Genomic DNA, 22,828 nt, shown 5'->3' with positions numbered 1-22,828 from the left:
TCAGTTCTCAGGGGAAACAGCAGGTTTAATAAGATCTGTTTTACTATACATGATAAATTCAGCAATTGGTAATCAGCTTTGACAGCTGGCTGTACACTGAGAATAAGCTGTGGTGAGTTTTCTAATTTTGGGTAAAGAAAGAGTGAAAGAATTTATGGAAACTAACAGAACCTTTTAATCTTCAAATTGAATTTGAAGAAGAATGGCTTTTAATTCTAACAAGGAAGGACATTTACTTCCCTAAAAATGAGCAGGTTAACAAAATCCTTTGGTTGAATTTATACAAATGTATTATGATAAGGAAAGACTAGTTTTTAAGGAAAAACTAGTAAATTGGAAAAGTTTAATATTTTATTTGTATATATAAATACTCAGAAAGCAGATGTGAAACACTTCTTCAAATAATACCCGATATCATGGAAAGAGATATCCTTGGATAGATATGCTTTCTTTGTAAACGTGGCTTTAAAAATTCCCAATGTTAACTGCTTGTTTTTCACTAATCCTGACAGATTTTAAATGTGAGGAAGACGTGTTAATTGAAAAGGTCAATTCTCCTTCTTAAGTACTCTCAGTTTTATTTTTTCTTTAAAATGGAGGTCAAATTCTTTAACCCATAGAAGATAAAAAATGCGTATTTGGATTAAATAATATATAATTCTAGTATGGTGTCTGTGTCATAAAAATGAGCACACAAAATTGTTTAGTTTCTTTACTTCCCTGTCTATTGATAACTATGTGTACAAATTTTGCAAACCAACATATTTACTGAACCACAATTAAAATTAATTTGGACAATAATGCTGTTTTACATCTTATCAGTTCAATTAAAGAGTCAAAATGTGGACATTGAAAGGAAGACATGTTGGAGGAACACACTTGCTCTCTCCTTCCTCCTGCTTTTTATTATCCAGTGAGACTTTGTTAGAGATTTATAGAGTTGGGGGTGGTCTAGGTACATTAATCTTATGTTTTATATTGGCAGAGTGAGAGACAAGAGGCAAATTTGTCAGCTAAAACTAGAGCTTAATTTAATATCCACTTTTTGTACATTTAAACTGGAAATCCCACCAGTCAACGGGACTTAGAAACGGTGTCCTCAAAAGCCAGCTTCACTCTTCATGGAAGAGAAGGGTAGGAGTCAGTGTAAGTCTGCAGTATCAGCAGGAGGGATTGATACCATATGTTAGAAACACGAACTGAAGAAAACAGGCTGTTACTGATTAACAAAAGCCACTCCCAGGTCTATATGGAGTGGGGCAGGGGTGCTGGCCTCACGTTTAGGATTCTCCAGATGATGATTTCTAAGATTTCACAGGGTTTAGAATAAAGCCTGAAAAGACATTGATGCAGTAGTTTCCCAGCTGTTGTAAAGACCTCACAGAAGAATGGAAAAATAAAGCAATGTGAGGGACTCATGAAGGAACTCAGCAACACTGATATACTGATGAGTATTTTAATGAGGGTAGAACTCTTTTTTTTAAGTATCTATATTTGGAAATATGTCATTTACTCATGAACATACATAAGCAGTAAGTGTATAGTAAAAGTTGTGAACTTACAAAATAAACATGCATGACATCATACAGGGCTCCCATACATCACCCCTCCACCAATACCTTGAATTGTGAAACATTTGTCAGAAACTATGCAAGAGCATCATCAAAATATTACTACTAACATGAACTAAATGTGAGGAATAAACACATGGAGTTAAAATGAGAGTAGAAGTCCTTTAATGAGGGGAGAGCACTTGGCCCCATCCACAAAGCCCAAACATGGGCAAGGAGTCTAAACTTGACTCCTCCCTTCTATGAAATAGCACTCTATACCAATTCACATTCACTTTTTCAAGTTGCTTCCTGAGTATTGAATATTTTCCTTCCACTTTTAAGAGAATTTCAAAATGATCACTACAATTTTTTCTTTTGGCAAATACCTTTGCATGTGGTAAATCATCAATAAATATTTCATTACTTGAACTGAAGTTAAATTATGTGAAGAGAAATTGAATAAAATGAAGATTGAAATGGAAAGTTGGTAGATATAGAAGATACTCCAGGCAATCAGAACAGTCACTGCAACTGAAAGTGATACATAATTTTTTTTTTTTTTGAAAATGTGTTTTGCCCATTGAATGGACTGGGAGAGAGTGTAAACTACAATGTAAACTATAAACCATGTGATGTAGCAGTGCCCCAAAATGTTTTTATCAAATGCAATGAATATATTATACTAATGAAAGAAATTGTTGATGTGGGAAAAGTGGGGGGTATGGGGAGTGGGGCATAAGGGAACCTCCTATATTTTTTAAAGTAACATTTTGTGTGATCTATGTGTCTTTTTAAAGTAAATAAAAAATATATTAAAAAACCTATAATATAAATATATTTTTCCAGTACATTGCATATAAATCTACCTTGAACTTTCTTTCAGTCAACTTTACTGAGATCTAATTTGTATAGAATAAAATGTATCCATTTTAAGAGTAAAAAAAAGTGTTTTGTTCTAGATTTTGATGATCTTCCCATTGAGAAAATATTCATTGGAAGGGGGCTAACTCTATACCTTTTGGTGTTGTGTTCACAATTACAAGGGGGTTCACCCTGTAATGGCAGAATTTTTGGGCAGTAAAAGACTTTGGTGTCACCCTGTCCAAAGAACTAATCCATGTATCAATTTGTAATGCCATATTTCCTCTAACGATCATTCTACTTGCTTAACTAGAGCAAAGTACCATATACAAATGCAACCCATCCAATTTCAGAAATCTCCATCCGAGAGCTGATCACTGCTTTTCTGTTGTTGACTTAAAGGAATAAGATGGGCTTCACCTGTATAAATGGAGTAATGATTTTTTTTGTGGTGCAGACGTAAGCTTTATTTCAGAAAGGGCCACTGATTTTGACCACATGTGCACTCAGCTATACCTACTAGTTTACTAGTGTAGACTGTAAGCTTCATATGTATAAGAAATACATCTCTTCATTTTGGGAACCCCAATACCTAGGGGAAAGTTGATCCCTAGCAGGTACTTAATAATGAATTTCTAAAGAAACAATGTTGAATAAATGAATAGAAATTGATGGCAATATCTTTCCATTGCATTTCCCATTTTTTCTTATCTTCCAGCCACCACCTCCTCATTTTGTATCTTCAAAATGGTTATGGAAAATGTAACCACAATGGATGGATTTCTCCTCATGGGGTTTTCTGACAACCATGAGCTGCAGATCTTACACGCATTGCTATTCTTGGTGATGTACCTACTGGCCTTGGCAGGTAACCTCATTATCATCACCATCACCACACTGGACCAGGCTCTCCAATCCCCAATGTATTACTTCTTGAAGCACCTCTCCCTCCTGGACCTCACCTTCATTTCCGTTACAGCCCCGCAGTCCATTGACAGTTCCCTGAAGGGCAATGGCTATATTTCCTATGGGCAATGTGTACTTCAAGTTTTCTTCTTCACCTCCCTGGCCTGGGCTGAGGTGGCTGTTCTCACTGTGATGTCTTATGATCGTTACGCAGCCATCTGCCTCCCCCTGCACTATGAGCTCATCATGGATCCTGGTACCTGTCAGGGGACTGTGGCAGCTGTATGGCTGAGTGCTGCTGCCTCTGGAATCCTGTACACAGCAGCCACATTCTCCATCACATTCTGCAAGGCCAAAGTCATCCACCAGTTCTTTTGCGATGTGCCCCAGCTGCTGAAACTCTCCTGCTCCAACTACATTGGAGTGACTTGTGTGATTGGTTTCATTTCTCTAATGGTGTTCATTTGCTCCATCTCCATTATCATCTCCTATATCTACATCTTCTCCACAGTTCTAAAAGTGCCCTCTGCTGAGGGCCGATCCAAGGCCTTCTCTACCTGCCTGCCTCACCTCTTTGTTGTCTCATTTTTTCTTGCAACCTGTTCCTTTGAGTTCCTAAAACCAACTTCAGATTCTCCAAGTGCTTTTGATCTTATGGTTTCTATCTTTTATACAGTGTTGCCCCCAACACTGAACCCTATTATCTACAGTCTGAGGAATGAGGCCATGAAGGGAGCTGTGAGAAGGTTACTTTTGGGTGGGGACTTCCCTGGGAAGAAAACATCTCCATCCTGCTGTGGATGATTGTTTAATATTATGTACAAGGACATTTTGAAATAATGGAATTCTTTCAATATGTGGTGCTGAGGGAAACAATAGCATTTTCCCTATAGATTAAACATGCAATATAGTCATTGTCATTATGAAAATTCTTCATCTGACTGTATCTTTTCTGTCATTGGATCCAGATGTTTTTTCATTCTTTCAAATCAAAAATCCTTTACACAAGATCTGATCTCTTGGATGGGAAATTCACTGGGAAAAAAACATTCTTGTTCTGTGAGTGACTGTCCAATATTATGTAAAAGAAACTTTAAAAAATAACGGAATTCTTTCAATTATGTGGTGTTGAGGGAAAGCAATAGCATTTTTCCCCCCTATGGATAAAATATGCAATGTAATCATTGTTATCACATTGAATTTCATATGTCTCTTTTATCAATTTATTCATTGAATCCATTTTCTAATTTTCAAATTAAGACAAAATTATCAAGTATAACTTTTAAAATAGAGGTCCACTAGTTTCCTTTCCCTCCCTGTACATACAAATATACAGACACATGCAGACACACTGACAATCATAAGCTTACTTTTCCTTGTATTTGGAATAGTCAATAATACAGAACTGAAAGATTATAGTTGTTTCACAATCCCACTAACCAAAGGATTCAAGTATTTTTACTTCAACTGTTTCATTTTAAATGTGCATTTTAATTCTTATTTTAATACATATGAATTTTGATTATTGGTACAAATTTATATATCATTACTTTATACAACTACATAGTTTTACATTTTCAATAGAATTATTCACGTTATTCAATGGGATTCATAGCACATTACATTTGGTCATTTACCTCTTTCATTTAGAGAAGTTATTTTCAATTTTTCACTCTCCTAAGTCATTATGAAAATTTGAATTTTTGCTCTGCATAACTCCATGAATAGTATTGCTGAATCAAAAAATATAAAAGATCCAATTCTCTTGAACATATGGCCATATTGCTTTCCAAAAATATTAAATCATTTTATATGTCATTAGTAATGCATAACCATGCCACTTTCCACACATATCTCATATGATTTTAATAGTAATGCAAGATATTCAGAGAGAACCTAGTAGGAAGCTGAAATCATAAGAGGTGCATGGAACTCAAAAGTGCATCAGATATACACAACATTGGATATTGTAGGGATGTTTAATTTTTGCTAATTTTATAGAAGGAAAATTTTGCCCTTTATAATTCTTCAATTTTTTGATAGCTCAAGAGATTAAAAATGTTTATAACATTTATTTCTCTTTTATATTATCAATTTTACTTTTAGACATATTTATATTCTTTCAATTTTATAAAAGGTTTATAAATATAAAAATTCTGTCTTCTAAAATGGCAAAAACATTTTTCTTAGTCTTTGTGTTCTTTTCAACCTATATTTTCTATACAAACCTTATATCAATAAGTTGCATATGCATTTTTATAGGTGGAGGCAACAAAGCTTAATCAGCCTAGGCTAGCAGGGTATATCCTTAAATTGTTCACACTCATATCTATTTCTTCCTCAATTATTAGACACTTAATCCACCTGCAATAATCTATGTATCATATTTCTCTCCTTTTGTTACATGCCAATTATTAATTTTGACAAAATTTCTGAAATATTTATTTTATTTAATCATTATTGTAATAAGTTTACTTTGTCACAAAAGAACATAGCTTTTAATATTTCTATTCTTATCCTTTCAACTATTTTTTATTAACCTGTATTGATATATTTATGCTAGTGAAATATTATAATTATTGCTTATTGAAATAATTTTGTTAATAGCACAAAACTTGGCTCTATAAAATATTTTTAAGCAAATAGCTTAAGAATTTTATTTTATTTTTTAAATAAAATGTTTTATCCCTATGTAATGTAAATGTACAAAGAATTATGCTGCAGTTTTTGATAAGATTTAAGTCAAATACATTCAGTTATGAGGAATCTTTGAATGTGAATATCCCAGAAATTTCTCTAAGCCATCTGATCTGAACAACTCTGTGAATATTATCTTACTTTGGAATGTATTGGGATACATTTGAACTAAATTCAGAATTTTTCAAAATGAGCACTAATTTAAAGAACTATTCTATATTAAACTAAACTAATTAGAACTTTCTTTTCCCCAAAATATAATAAGTGAAAGAAAGCATTTTGTAAAATGTGGTCCTAAACAAGTCACAATTAAAAATAATGTACACTTAATTTCTACCTCCTCAAAACAGAGGCTACTTTCTGTTCTGTAGACTTGGAAACAGTGAAGAACTAAAAAGTATTTTTATTGCCTTATATTCTTAATCTCAAAAATTAATTTTGAATCTCTTCATTCATTCCAATACACATTGTGTTTATTTTTTTACATCATTCATTCATTCAAATTTTTAAAATGCCTTGGGAAATTTTATGCTCTTTAAAATTATATAGTTTATTTTCACCAGTAAATACTATAAGTTTTGTTGTCTGTACCAAATAAAATTTTGCTAATTTTCTTTCTGAAAGTAACTCACTTTTCTCATTAGATATATTGTATGATTTTACACTTAAAGTAGATAGCATATCCCATCGAGCAGGTGGATGGAATTGTCTTGCTTGTTGTTGTAGGTTCTCTCTGTTTTTTGGGATTGGTGTTGTCCATCATCATCCTTTTGTTAGTTGTTCTGGGTGAGTCCAGTGAACAGCAAGGTAGGTGCTGCAACTCTCCTGATTTCAGGGCTCAACTGGCATATGAACAGACTGAAGATTTTAACTCTCTGGGAGATATATCTAATGAGTATAGTGCTAATTATAGGTTCAAATAAAAAGGATGGAAGATCCTTGTGTAAGGAAATCATAAATGAGTCTACCAGCTACATTGGTGAGCATATATTTTAATTACTGACAGGATGCCAACTTCCTAATATAGTCTGTCTGTCTATAGTGTCTATATGTCTCTAGAGCCCTCAGGAGCCCCCTTGTTTTATGCATTATTCACTGTGGCAGTCAATAAGATCCTCCTGAGATGTGCCTAAGCACAACCTCTGGAATGACCTTCCTTCTCAGTTTGAAATCTCTTAGATATAAAAACTCATTTATATTTAATATTTTCCCCCTTTTGTCAAGAACTTTTTATAAATGCATTGTTCATGGTGTTTGGTATAAATCCCTCAGTGCCAGGGAGGCTCATCCTTAAGAGTTATGTCCCACACCAGGGGGAAGGTAGTGCGTTTATAGGCTGAGTGTGGTTTAAAGCAAGTACATGTTTGAGCAACAAGGTAGCTTTCAGGAGGTAACTCTTAAGCAATATATAATACTAGGCTAAGTTTCAACTTCACAAGAACAAGGTTTATAAGTACAAACATCAGTATCAATGGCCTGGCATATTGGTCTATCTTCTTTCACTATGCACTGCCCATGTGCTCAGGGAATTCTTACTGATCTATTAGAGGAAATGGCAGGACTTCCCAGGATGGGAAATCAATATTCTTTAGGTTATTGTGTGGGTCTCCACCCACAAAGACAACATGCCACATGCTGGAGGGGAGGGGCAACACTGGGGTCTTGGATGAAGTGTGGAGCTTCCACAGTGGAACCTGCAGTGTTTGTGTACAGCAGTGTCCAAGCTTGATTATCATTCCTCCCAGGAGATTTTTCTGATATTCTCAATGTTTGTTAAAAAGTTTATTTATTCTTAATAAAGTTAAGACTTGTTCTATAGGTTGCATTTAAGAAACTGGAGAGATAAAATTATTAAAAAGGAATGCAGGAGAACCAACAAGATGGTGGCAGAGTAAGAAGGTCCTAGAGTCAGGTCCTTCCTCAGGGCAGTTAGCAGACACCCAGAGCCCTCTGTAGCTAGCTGAAGCAACTGTTTGGGGTCTCCAGGAGACCAGAAGATCATCATGCAACATCCTTGAAGTAGTGGAAGGAGGACACTGCACATCTGCAGAGAAGATTTGTAAGTAGAGTGCTCCACACACAGGAGGCTGGCACCCATCCTCCACTGGAGGCACAAGCCACCTCAGAAGCTTTTCCATGGCTGAAATTGAAAACTCCTCTTCTCCAAAAGAGGAAAGGAAGAGATGCTTGGGCACCAAATTCAGCTACTGATGAGTAAATTCAGAGGGCTACAATATAATCCTGAAAACAGCTAAAGTTTGAGCCTGTCCAAGTCAGAAAGAGGCAGGGAGCCTCCCTCTTAACGGTCTGGCACAAGGGGAAGTGGGGTGGACTGAAAATCACAGTGCTCTTATTCTGTCCCTATCCCTAGCAAAGGAGAAAGTTGGAAGAAGCTTCACTGGTCCCTGACACAATGAGGGCAGCTTGCGCCTCCACAGCTTATAACAACAACTGCATGCTTGGCTTCTACTGCACAACCAGCAAGGGAGAAATGATAGGAAGCCCTAAAACAAAGAGAAAAACTGCACCCAGAAAACACCCTAGTAAGGCAGATGCAAAGACATCAACAAAAAATTACAATCCACGGCAAGAAAAAGGAAGCTTTGACCCAGTTTAAGGACCAAGATAAGCCTCCAGATGACATAAAGGAGTTGAGACAACTAATCATAGATGTTCAAACAAATCTCCTTAATAAATTCAATGAGATGGTTAAAGAGATTAAGTATATTAAGAAGGCATTGGATAAGCACAAAGAAGAATTTGAAAGCATACATAGAGAAATAGCAGATCTTATGGGAACGAAAGGTGCAATAAATGAAATTTTAAAAAAATCATTGGAATCATATAATAGCAGATTTGAGGAGGCAGAAGAAAGGATTGGTGAGCTTGAAGAAATGGCCTCTGAAAGTGAACATACAAAAGAAGAGATGGAGAAAAGAATGGAAAACAATGAACAGGGTCTCAGGGAACCAAATTAAAGTCAAAGGCTTGCAACCATACATGACATGGGTGTCCCAGAAGGAGAAGAGAAGGGAAAAAGCATAGAAGGAATATTTGAAGAAATAATGGTAGAAAATTTCCCAACCCTACTGAAGGACATAGATATCAATATCCAAGAAGAACAACATACTCCCCTCAGAAAAAATCTAAATAGACCAACTCCAAGACACATACTCATCAGAATGTCAAATGCCAAAGACAAAGAGAGAATTCTGAGAACAGCAAGAGAAAAGCAATGCACATCATATAAGGGATACCCAATAAGATTAAGTGCTGATTTCTCACCAGAAACCATGCAGTCAAGAAAGCAATGGTCTGATATATTTAAGATACTACAAGAGAAAACCTTCCAGTCAAGAATCTTACATCCAGCAAGACTGTCTTTCTAAAATGAGGGAAAAATTAGAATATTCACAGATAAACATAAACTGAGAGAATTTCTAAGCAAGAGACTAGATTTTCAGGAAATACTAAAGGTTGTGCTAGATCCTGAAAAGAAAAGACAGGAGAGAGGAGCTTAGAAGAGAGTCTAAAATGAAGATTATATCAATAATAGTAACTAAGAGTGTCAAAAGAGTGGTGAAAATAAAATATGACAGATAAAACTCAAATAATCAGGAATAAACTTAACCAATGATGTAAAGCACTTGTATTTAGAAAATGGCAACTCAAAATTAAAACAAACCAAAAAAGCCCTAAATAAATGGAATAATATTCCATGCTCATTGGAAGACTAAATATCATTAAAATGTCAATTCTACTCAAATTGATATACAGATTTAATGCAATCCCGATAAAAATTCCACCAGCATTAAAATTTACCGGGAAGGGTAAGGAGTCCTGAATATCCAGAAACATCATAAAAAGGAAAAGTGAACCCTCATCTCCAGACTTTAAATCATAATACCTACCTATACTAGTAAAAACATCATGGTACTGGCCTAAAGACAGACACAGTAGACTTATGGAACAAAATTTATGGTTCAGAAACAGACCCTCACAGGTATGGTCAAGCGAATTTTGACTAGCCTATTAAAATCACACAGCTTGGGCAGAACAATCCATTCAACAAATTGTACTGAAGGAATTCGATATCCATAGCTGAAAGAAGGAAAGAGGACCCCTATCTCACATCTTATCCAAAAAATTAACTCAAAATGGATCAAAACTTAAAATAAAAGCAAGAACCATAAAACTTCTAGAAGAAATTATTGGAAAATATCTTCAAAACCTGGTGATAGGTGGTGGATTCTTAAAGGAGATAAGAGGAGGACTGAGTGGACTGCTACTGATGTTTAATATATGTAGAAGTTTAAATTAGCTTTCCTGAAAAATTGTGGAAATGTATAGAAGGGACGGTAACACAGAGTAAGTAACAGCTAGTTTATAAATGGGAATGTGACTGAAAATGGTAGTATAGTTATGTAAATTCCAATTGACAGTATGCTAGAGAATAATCTAGGAACTGGATAACACAGAAAACCAAGAGGTGGATGCGAATTGTGATTGATGGTAAAGATGCAAGAGTGTCCTTTGTTAGCTAGAACAAATGTACATCACTACTGCAGGGTGTTGGGAATGTGGAGAAGCATGGGAAAAATCCAGCTGTAGTGACCTATTGACTGTGGTTAGTAGTAAATGATATTCTTGCATCTATGCAAAAGATGTACTGTGTTGATACTGAGTCAGTACGGAAAATGTGAGCCAAATATACATTATGGACATGGTAATAATCAGATGATAATATTATTTTATCTGTAGCAAATGACACACCACAATGTGGTTGATAGTGGGGTGTTGTTTGGGAATTCTGCACATGTGCGTGATTGTTTTATAAGTTTACAACTTCTGTCATAAAAATATATTTTAAAATAATAATAATGTAGGTTGGGGGAAAAACCCACCAAATGTAATATAAGGACTATGATTAGTAGTAAGATTTTGACAATATTCTTGCATAACTTGTAACAAACATCTCATGACAATGCAAGGTGTTGGTGGAGGGTTGATGTATGTGACCCCTGCATGATGTTATGCATGTTTGCTTTGTAAGTTCACAACTTTTACTATTAATTGTTTATGTATGTTCATATATAAATGATATAAAGATAATAATAGGATTGGTTGGGGGGGAAATGCTTTGTTTAGTAGTAATATTTTGACAATGCTCTTTAATCATTAATTTAAAAGGTTTAACAACAGTGCAAGTTATTGGTGGTAGGGTGATTTATGAGAGTCCTGTATGATGTTATATATGTTTGTTTTGTAAGTTCACAACTATTATTATAAACTTATGGTTTATATATGTTTATGTATGAATGCTACACTTCAATAAATTTTAAAAAATGAAAAAATTGAATGCACTAATTTTTATACATTAACTTATCTCTAGCCACTTTCTTCATGCTTGAATGATTCCATGAATAAAAACTATTTTTTGGTGTTGTCTATATAAATTTGATTATTATCTAGAAGTAAGTAATCACATGGATTCCTGATTTTTCAAATTCATAAACAGAGAAAAACCCTTCTTTCAAACATATAATTCTTATTCAGAAGATTACTCAAGGATTCATTTAAAATCATATATTCAACATCTGCCTTAAGCCAGATCCTCTCCCAGTTGATACATCATATGGCAGAGTTGGTTTAGGAGTAGCTCAAGCTTTGCTAAATGAAACAAATATATAGACCCTGAATCTTCAGTCTCCTGGCAAGGTGGATCTGGAAAAGTCAGTGTCTATGCACTGGTATGAGGTATATTTTTAAAGTTTTAATGCATTTTACTCTTTTTTATCAGAAGAAAAATTTAAACTTTTGCCCTAAGGAGTACTCTGGTAGTTAAAAGAACAGACTCTAATCTATTATAGATTGCCAAGGTTCAAATGCTGGCCCCCCTACTACTTAGTTGCATGACCACTATCAGTTAATTAACCTTTTCTGCCTCACTTTCTTTACATATAAAATAGGACTAGTAATATTAACTCCTAATAATGTGTTGATACTTGTTAAATGTTAACACATAAAAAATTTAGAATACTACTTGGATGTATAAAGTGCTAAAAAAGGGAGTTAGCTTCATAATTAGTTTTATACAACTATATGCTTGGGGTGATGATAAGAATCTGTCAGAAAAGATGAAAACATTTAAATTATGAAAGAGGGTGAGAGCCTTATAAATCAGTTTATTGACTTGATTATTCTCTCATATCTTCTTTTGAAAATCAACATCTGAGCTGGAAGTACTCAATTCATGAAAGTCTTTCTCTTATTGTGTACAGGGGAGATCATTTTCTGACATTAAAGCTTAGCTAAATCCAGCAAGGAGGATATGTAGCAAAGAAAGTTAGAGGAAAGCACATCACATTTTCTTGACCAAGACTTGATAAGCTGAAGAAGAGAAGGAGATAAAGAGGTGGCACTGATTATACGCATTTTTCTCATACCCCCTTTCTGAGATTATCTCAAAGAGGAATGTCGGATAAACTTTGGTATTTTTAAGAATAAACGTCATCAGCTCTAATCTGGAAAGTAAACCAATATGTGCTGTGTGTTCAGGCCCAGGGGTCTCATGTTTACTTGCCTGAGCTGCCCTCCAGCCCCTTTGGGCACTGCTGCTGAATTGATAGTTATGGGTCCATCATACCTGCTATGGAAGAGAAAATTGGAGATGGACCACTTTGGCCTCACAGCAGTGGAGGTGTACCACTGAGAAATTAGGCTTGATGGAGATGTGGGAGAGTTTGCCTCCAGCAGATCCCAAGGTGAGGCTTAGTCACCCAGTGAACAAGATTAGGGTCTGGTCAATTAAGAGTGATAAACTCATGAATTATTCGAGTGGAAGGCATCATCTGCTAATGCGAGCAAAGCAAGAAGCAACCAGGCTTCCAAAAGACACTCTTTGAAAGCCAGAGACTAAGGACAACACTTCCAAATGAGATTTTATCCATCCCTTATGAGTGCATGTGGGTTTCTCTCCTTGATGTGCTTGAACACATCTTATTGGGAACAGGAAGAATGGGAGACTATTTCCAAAACAATACATTTTTATCAGGAGATAAACTGAATATATCCTAAAAGTATTATTTAGACTATCTGCTTGGACTAAGATCAAGTTGGATTTGACATTTAGTTACAATTTCTGCCAAGGGCTCAGGAAGAAGATTAGATTAACTAAGACAAATAACAGTATTATGTATTTCTAATTGTCCAAGTTTGAAATTTATATTTCCAATACACTTATTACTTACTTCATGGAAATAATCTATGTTATAATTGTTTTTCTTCCTAGTTTTCTTATTTTACACAGAACTCTCACATAATGTTTGAGCTCTTTTGTGAACCCAGGTCTATAATAAAGTCATTATCATAAGAATGACCTTCCTTAATCTCCAGCTCCCTTATATTGATCATCCAACAATCATGGATTCAGCCCAGAGATTTACTTTCTCACTCATTAATACTTGTTTCTTAAAAATAAAGTGCTGGAGGGTAGGGGAAATATGGCAGCTTAGTAGGGTGCTCTAAGAATCAGCTCATCCTATAGGGCAGTTAGTAATCCCCCAGCACTGTCTAAATTACCTGTTTGGAGGGCCCAGGAGATCAGAAGAGCATACTGCAATATCCTTGGGAAGAACTGAAGGAGTCTGTCCATTTGCAGCAAAGATTCATGAGTAGAGCCCTCCATGCCACAGAGGCTGGTGCCCATCCAACACTGGTGGCACAAGGCAACTTGGGAGCTATTCCCTGGCTGGAACTGGAAGCTCCATTTCTCAAAAACTGTGGAGGAAGAGATGGCTGGGCACTTATTTCAGCTACTGATTACAAAATTCAGCAGGCTAAAGTCCAATCCTAAGAATCACTGAAGTTTGAACCTGTCCAAGTGGTTTCTTTCTACTCAGGTTGGTTTGCTGCCCTAGCCTGGGCTCCAGTCATGCCTCTGGTAGAGAGGAAGCTGAGGGGACCAGCATCAGTCTCTATGGGCAACTGTCATCCCTTTCAACCTTCATGGACTAGATTAATGGGCTCCTGCATGGCTATATTCCTGGTCCCATTAGGATAGGAGAGAGGCCGTATTTAACCAGCCTCTCTAGGTGATTTCAGCCCACATGGAGTGGTCCATTGGACACATCTCTGATTCCATCCCCAATCCTCACAAGCCAGGAGGGTCAGTACTCCCTCAGCATCTCTGAGAAATTTCAGTAGTTTTTGACCTGCATGAACTAAATTCTTGGCCACCCATGTAGTTACATCCCTGCTCACAATAGAATAGGAGTGGGCTCAGTGTTTCCCCAGCCTCTCTGGATAATGGCCAACAATTTTGAACCACACAGACTAGATTGTTAGACACTTGTGGCTCCATGACCACAACATAAAGGATAATAGGGGGGCAGTGATTCTTCAGCTTCTCAGGATAATTGCAGCTGCTCTTAGTCTGCATGGATAGACTGTTGGCCACATCTCTGGCTCCATTCCCACCCTTGACAGGGCATGAAGAGGGACAGTGCTCCCTAAGCCTCTTTGGGCAATTATGGCCACTTCTGCCTGCACAGACTAGAATGTTGGACTTATCTGTAGCTCCATCCCGGCCCCCAAGAGGAAGGAGGAGGGAAAGTGCTTCCTCAGCTTTCAGACTACAAGGCCAAAATTGTTGTGTATACACGTGGCTACATCCCTGTCCCTGGAAGGGAGGAAGAAACAGGTGCTTTATCAGTCTATCTAGGCAACTATGGCAATTTAGACCCACATGGCTTAGTTTATTGTCCACACATGTGGTTATACCCCACACCTGTGAGGGGAGGAAGGGGCATGGACTTTCATCAGTCTTTTAGCAAACATAGATGATCCTGGCCTGCTGGCTTGGATTACTGGCCAAAGTTGCAGCTCTGTCCCTACAATTTACAGGGGAGAAAAGTGGGAAAAGTTTCATTAGTTACTGGGGCAATGCAGGTAGCTTCATGTAGCACAGATTACAGTATAATCTGGGATCCCCAGTTCCTACTATGCAATGAGTACAGGAGAAAGGACAAGAAGCAGATGAAAATGAGCTGAAAAAATTCAGGTTGGCTAAACATGAGGCATGTAAAATTTCATATTAAGATGAAATAATAATCAAAGAGGGGCTTTGGCACAAAGCAAATCAAGATGGTGTCTGAATGAGTACACCTGTATTATCTCTCCTGCAAAGGACAAGCTGAGTGGGATCAGAACCTTGCCAGAGCAGGCTATTTTGGGAGCTGGAAAGCAGGAAGTGTCTGGACGTCAATTTGGAGAGACTGTGATGGAGGTGCTGCTTGCTAAAGGTAAAATTGCGGGTTTCCAACACTGAAGTTGGAAGTTGTTGGAAGGCAAAACTCTTCTTTCTAGGGCTGGGGCTGCAGCTTTCCCTGAGAACTGTTGGTCATGTGGCTGTGTTCCCAGGCCCTGTGTTCCCCAAACACGTGATTCCCAAGTCCATGTTCCCTGAACCCCCATAACCCATGTTCCACAGACCCATGTACCTCAAGTTCACGATACCCTGAGCTTCCATTTCCCAAATCCAGCACTCCCCGAGGTCCAGGATTCCACTAGCCCTCCAGTTTCTGGCTGAATCCGGAAGTGAGAGGATTTTGGTGGGAGGTGCAGAGGGTCCTGAGGAGTGCAGGTTCAGTTTTCTGCCCCCTCCCCCTTTTTAACTTGAAGGAGCATACCAACTGGCTTGGGGGGAGCCTAGGAAGAAAGGAGAGGGGAATCTGCTTAGAAAGCCCAATTTACCTAAATACACTGGGATAGGAAACTTGGCCTGGGAGAAGGTGGAGTCAGAAAATTAGCCCTTCTGTAGCACACATAAGGGAGAGGGACAATAGGACATGCTTTGCAGGCTTCCAATAGAATACTTAGAGTTCCTGACAAGGTGTGGTGCTCTCTCTCAAGAAATTGAGTCATTATTTTCTATGATGAGTTGGTTCACCTGGGACCAATTTGAATTTCCTACCAGACCCCTCATACAGCTTTCCTGCTGCCCTGGGAGAGAGGGAAGTGAGGAAGGGAGAAAGGAGGAAGGTCAGACTCCTAAGCAGTTTATTTAACTGCAAAGTGGATTTCTTGCTTGAAGCCTTGCCTGGTCTTTTTTCTTGTTTTTTTTTTTTTTTTTTCATTCCTATTTATAACCCCACATTCCCCCTTTTATTTCTTGCTTGCTTCCCCCCACCCCTTTCTTTTCTTCTTCTTTCTTTTTTTTAATATTAGGTACTGCAGGGAGCATTTCTTATTTGCTGTGTTTCCTCATCCTCAATTTCCTCTTTTCTGATTGTACTGATTTTGGCTACCAATGCTAACCTCTTTCCTTTACATCTTTCTATCCTCCATCATTTATTATTTATCTCACATTCCACCACTTTTTTTAGCTCCTAATTTTTCTAACTTTGTATTTCTAATGCCCTGTTCAGTTTTCTATTTTTTTATTCACTCTTTATAATATTGTCCTTTCTTTTCTTTAACCCCCTTTTATGACACTGACCTTTAAAGTCATATTATATTCCTCCCCATATTCAGTTTACTCTCTCATTATAGGTACTTCACTTTTCTTACTGTTATAACTCTACACAGCTTACATGAGTCCAATATCCATTCTCCTAGATCTTGCATGGCTCTTCTGGTAACATTTACTATCAATACTACTATTATACTTTTTACTTTTCTTACCCCTTTTTCTTTCTCTGATCCTAATATTTTCCTTCAATGGAACTTAGCCAACAACAAGAAAATAGAATAAGAAGAACAAAATGACAAAGAGAAGACTTAACAGGCAAAGAAAAACAACTAATTAAACCCTAAGACTAGAAGAGGAAGCTGATGAACTGAATAAACCCATCAAGAAAAATGATGACCAGACAGCAACAAAAAAATACAAACCAAACCAATAATTAGGAAAACATGGCCCAATCCAAAGAATAAACTAAAAACCAGGAAGAGGAGAACACTGACCAAGTAATTAAAGCTCTCAAAATATATATCATGGGCCAATTTAATGAAATGAAGGAAGAGATTAAGGATATTAAGAAAACATCTGGAGAGCATACAGAAGAAATTGTAATCATACACAAAAAGATAACAGATATGATGGTGATGAACAGCACAATTAAACAAATCAAAAATACATTCTCACTAAGGTGAGCTCAGGGAGGACAGAAACCTCCCATGGAGCAGAAGGGCAAAAGCTCACTTGATCTTAATTTTAAGTATGAATACAGACCATGAAAGCAGGGCCCCATTTTAAAAAAAGAAAGAAAAAAATACACTCTCAGCAAATAAAAGCAGATTTAAAGGGGTAGAGGAAAGAGTACTGTGGAACACACTACATCTGAAATCAAACAGTAAAATTGATGGCTAAAAATATAGAAAAAATCCAGCGGGGAGTTAGGGACCTGAATGACAATGCAAAATGTGCAAACATATGCATTATAGTCATCCCAGAAAAAGAGAAGGGGAAGGGGAGAGAAGGGGTGTTGGAGGAAATAATAGCTGAAAACTTCCCAAACCTATTGAGGGATTTGGATGTACATGTCCTGGAAGCATAATGCACCACAAACAGCACCAATCCCAACAGGCATACCCTGAGACATATACTTGTCAAATTATCCAATGCACAGACAAAAAAATACATAAAGCAGCAAGAAAAATAAGAACCATCATATTCATTAGATTAAGTGCTGATTTATCATCTGAAACCATGGAGGCAAGAAGGCAGTGGTATGATATAGTCAAGGTACTAAAAGAAAAAAATTTCCAACCAAGAATATTCTAGCCAGCAAATCTATCTTTCCAAAATGATGGAGACTTCAAAATATTCACAGACAAACAAAAATAAGAGTATGAAATCAAGAAACCTGCCCTTCAAGAAATACTAAAGGAAGTTCTGGGAAACGGACTTTGGCCCAGTGGTTAGGGTGTCCGTCTACCACATGGGAGGTCCTCGGTTCAAGCCCCGGGCCTCCTTGACCCATGTGGAGATGGCCCATGCGCATTGCTGATGCGCGCAAGGAGTGCTACACAGGGGTGTCCCCCACGTAGGGGAGCCCCACGCACAAGGAGTGCACCCATAAGGAGAGCCGCCCAGTGCAAAGGAGGGAGCAGCCTGCCAAGGAATGGCACCGCCCACACTTGCTGTGCCGCTGACGACAACAGAAGCAGACAAAGAAACAAGACGCAGCAAAAAGACACAGAAAACAGACAACTGGGGGAGGGGAGGGGAATTAAATAAATAAAAATAAATCTTTAAAAAAAATAAAGGAAGTTCTGCAGGAGGAAAGAAAAAACAAAACAAAACAGGAGAGACAGACTTGGAAGAGAGTGTAAGAACAACTGAAAAAGTAAAAGGAGAAAAAATCAAAATATGACAATTACAAATCCAAAGAAAATATGGCTAATAAAATTAATTCCTTGAAAGTAATAACTAAATGTAAATGGATTAAACTCACCTGTTAAGACACAGATTTGAAGATTGGAAAAGAAAATATGATCCATCTATATGCTGTCTAGAAAAAACATATCTTAGACCCAGGGATTCAAAGACAATGAAAGTGAATGGCTAGAAAACAAATTTATAGGCAAACAATAACCAAAAAGGGCAGGAGTAACTATTTTAATATTGGACAAAATAAACTTTAAATGTAAAACAATTGTGAGAAAAAAAGATGGGCTCTACATACTAGTGAAAGGGATAATCTTTCAAGAATAAAGAACAATCATAAACTTTATGCTCCTAACAAGGGCACTTCCAAATATATGAGGCAAACACTGGAAAAAGTAAGTGAAAAAACAGATGCCTTTACAATTATACTCAGGTAGTTTAATACACCATTATCACCATTTGGACAGAACATCTCAAAAGAGAAACAATAAGGAAACAGACTGAACAATATATTAGAGAATCTGAACCTAATAGACATATACAGAATATTGCACCCAAATAGAGCAGGATACATATTCTTTTCAAGTGCACATGGATAATTCTCCAGAACAGACCATATGCTAGGCCACAAAAAAACTCTCAATGAATTCAGAAAGTTTGAAATCATACAAAATACTTTCTCTGACCACAGTGGAATGAAGCTGGAAATCTGCAAGGGCCAGAGACCCAGATTTGGTGCCAAGATAGGGAAGTAAAACAACACACTCTTAGAAAAACAGTGGGTCAAGGAGGAAATCTCAGAAGAAATCAATAACTACCTTGAAACTAATGAAAATAACAGACAACATATCAAAACTTATGGGATGCAACAAAAGCTGTAGTGAGAGGGATATTTATAGCCATACATTTGTACATTAAAAAAGAAGAAAGAGCTAAAATTGAAGAAATAACTGCACATTTGGAGGAATTAGTAAAAAAATAAAATAAAAACAAAAACGACAAACTAAGCTCAAAGGAAAAAGAAAGAAATAAAAAAGATCAGAGCAGACCTAAATGAAATAGAAAATCAGAAAGCATAAAAAAAAATAAACAAAACCAAAAGCTTGTTCTTTGAGAAGATGAATAAAGTTGACAAACCCTTAGCTAGACTAAAAAAAGAAAAAAGAGAGAAAATGCAAATACACAAAATAAGAAATGAGAAAAGGGATATCACCCCACAGAAGTAAAGACTGTTATAAGAGGATATTTTGGAAAAGTATAGGTAAACAAGAAGGACAATTTAGAGGAAATGGACAAATTCCTAGAAACACATAAGCAGTCTATATTGACAAAAGAAGAAATTGATGATCTCAACAAACCAATCACAAGTAAAGAGATAGAATGAGTCATTTAAAAACCTCCCAACTAAGAAGAGGCCTGGGTAAGATGTCTTCATTGGTGAATATTACCAAACATTCTAGAAAGAACTAACACCAAACTCACTTAAACTCTTCCAAAAAATCAAAATAAATGGAACATTGACTAACCCATTCTATGATGTCACATTACCCTAAAACCAAAGCCAAACAAAGACAACACAAGAAAGGAAAATTACAGACCAATCTCTCTATGAACTTACATGCAAAAATCCTCAACAAAATACTTGCTAATCTTATTTAACCACATATTAAATGAATTATATACCATGACAAAGTGGGATTCATTCCTGGTATGCAAGAACAGTTCAACATAAGAAAATCAATTAATGTAATACACCACATAAACAAATTGAGAAAGAAAAATAACATGATCATATCTATAGATTCAGAAAAAAAATGGACAATATAGCACCCTTTCTTGATAAAAACACTGCAAAAGATTGGAATAGAAGGAAACTTTCTGAACATGATAAAGGGTATATATGAAAAACCCATAGCTAACATCATTTAAAATGGTGAAATCCTAGAATCTTTTCTTCTAAGATCAGGAACAAGAAAAGAATGCCCACTATCACCCCTTCTATTTAACATTGTGTTAGAAGTATTTGCTTGAGCACTGATGCAAGAACCAGATGTAAAAGGCATCCAAATTGGAAAGGAAGAAGTCAAAATTTCACTGTTTGCAGGTGACATAATTCTATACATAGAAAGCCCTGAGAAGTCTGCAACAAAGCTTCTAGAACTTATAAATGAGATCAGCAAAGTCACAGGTTATAAGATCAATGCACAAAAACAGTAGCATTTCTTTACACCAATAATGAGCAATCTGAGGAAGAAATCAAGGAAAAATACCATTTACAATATTAAATTAAAAAATCAAATACCTAGGAATAAGTTTAACTAAAGATGTAAAAGACTTATACACAGAAAACTACACAACACTGTGCAAGGAAATCAAAGAAGACCCAAATAAATGGAAGAATATTCTCTTTTCATGGATAGGAAGACTAAATATTATTAAGATGTCTATCCTACCAAAACTAATCTACAGATTCAATGTAATCCCAATAAAACTCAACACAGTCTTTTTCAATGAACTAGAAAAATTAACTATGAAATTTCTTTGGAATGGAAAGAGGCCCCAAATAGCCAAAGACATATTGAAAAAGAAAAATGAAATTGGAGGAATCACATTACCTAACTTCAAAACATACTACAAAGCTACAGTAGTGAAAACAGCATGGTATTGGCACAAGGATAGACACATTGACCAATGGAACCGAATTGAGAGTTCTGATATAGATCCTCATATAGAGTCATGTGATATTTGACAAGGCCACCCAACCAGGAGACAATGGCCTCTTCAACAAATGGTGCCTGGAGAACTGGGTATCCATATGCAAAGAATGAGAGAGGATTACCTTCTCACACCTTATACAAAAATCAAATCAAGATAGATCAAAGACCTAAATATAAGAGCCAAGAACATATAGACCTTGGAAAACAATTTAGGGAATCATCTACAAAACCATGCAATAGGAAATGGCTTCATGAACTTCACACCCAAAGCACGAACAGCAAAAGAACAAAAATAAATGGGACCTCCTCAAAATTAAAGCTTTTGCATTTTAAAGAAGTTTGACAAGAAAGTGAAAAGACAGCCTACCCAATGGGAGAAAATATTTGGTAACCATATATCTGATAGGAGACTAATATCCAACATATATAAAGAAGTACTATATCTCAAATATAAAAAGACAAAGAACCCATTCAAGAAATGAACAAGAGATTTGAACAGACACTACTTCAAAGAAGAAATATAAATGGCTAAAAAGCACATGAAAAAGTGCTCACAATCGCTAGCTAATAGGGAAATGCAAATCAAAACTATAATGAGATACTCTCTTACTCCTATGAGACTGGCAGCTATCAAAAAAACAGAAGACTACAAGGGTTGGAGAGGATGTGGAGGAAGGGGAACCCTCTTCCACTGCTGGCTGAAATGTACAAATATCCATCCCTACTGGAAGACAGTTTGGAGGTTTTTGAAAAACTAGCTATAGATTTGCCACATGACCCAGCAATTCCACCACTGAGTATCTACCCAGAAGAACTGAAGACAAGGACACAAACTGATAAATTCACACCAATGTTCATAACAGCATTATTCACTGTTGCCAAAAGTTTGAATGAATCCAACTGACCATCAACAGATGAATGGATAAATAAAATGTGGTATATAAATACAATAGACTACTACTCAGCTATAAGAAGAAATACAGTACAAACACATGGAATAACATGGATGAATCTTGAGGACCTTATGTTGCATGAAACAAACCAGGCATTGAAGGACAAATACTACATGACCTCTCCGATATGAAGTAGGTAAACGAAGCTGTCTCAGAGAGCTAGAGACTGGATGATAACCTTAAAGGAAGTTGGGAGGTAGAGGAAAGTTTGTGAGCTGATGCCTGCATAGGTGAAATCGAGGATAAGCTGGAGCTAAGTATTTGTACAGGGAAGGAATAAGATGGGGGCAAAGGCATAACTCTTGGTGTGCTTTGTAGGCTTGAGGGTGACTAGGGTTGGGAGGATGTTTCAGATGGTGCATGGAACTGGGGGAAGGGCCAGGGGAACTTTTGAACAGGGGAGATTATCAGGTATGTGGTTAAAACTATAATGTTGAGAAAAATCTTTAGAAAATATAATAATGAAGGATTACTGTTTAAGATGCTTAAGGGGGAGCATCTGGCACAGGGGCAGGCTTCTTGGGAGTGTGTGAGTGCTCATTTTGTCATAGTGTGTTATATCATTGGGTGGAGACCCATACAGTGAGTGTGAATTTGTACCCACATCCTGGGGAGGATTGATGTTATCAAATAGAGAGAATGGTGTCTCTAGAGAGAATTTGTGGCTCTTAATGGGGTAGGACAGTCTAGTATGTCAAGCCCTCAGCATTGTTGAAAGTATCTGTGAATCCGGTTTTTCAAATAAGGAAG

General features: G+C 36.6%; 1 protein-coding gene across 1 annotated transcript; it reads left to right on the top strand.

Annotated features, from left to right (window-relative positions):
• The first annotated feature begins 3,161 nt into the window (after positions 1–3,161).
• LOC101444934 (olfactory receptor 14J1-like) lies at positions 3,162–15,345 on the top strand. Its single transcript, XM_071211082.1, has 3 exons — positions 3,162–4,099; positions 11,095–11,113; positions 15,205–15,345. The coding sequence occupies exons 1-3, from the start codon at positions 3,162–3,164 to the stop codon at positions 15,343–15,345; spliced, it is 1,098 nt and encodes a 365-aa protein (XP_071067183.1).
• Positions 15,346–22,828: the final 7,483 nt, after the last annotated feature.

This window comes from Dasypus novemcinctus, chromosome 22 (assembly GCF_030445035.2).
Source record: "Dasypus novemcinctus isolate mDasNov1 chromosome 22, mDasNov1.1.hap2, whole genome shotgun sequence".
Lineage (NCBI taxonomy): Eukaryota > Metazoa > Chordata > Mammalia > Cingulata > Dasypodidae > Dasypus > Dasypus novemcinctus.
Note: the sequence above shows the minus strand (reverse complement) of the source record. Positions and strands in the feature narration are given on the sequence as shown.

Excerpts from the sequence above, each read along its gene's own strand:
- LOC101444934 (XM_071211082.1), top strand. The coding sequence starts at position 3,162 with ATGGTTATGGAAAATGTAACCACAATGGATGGATTTCTCCTCATGGGG.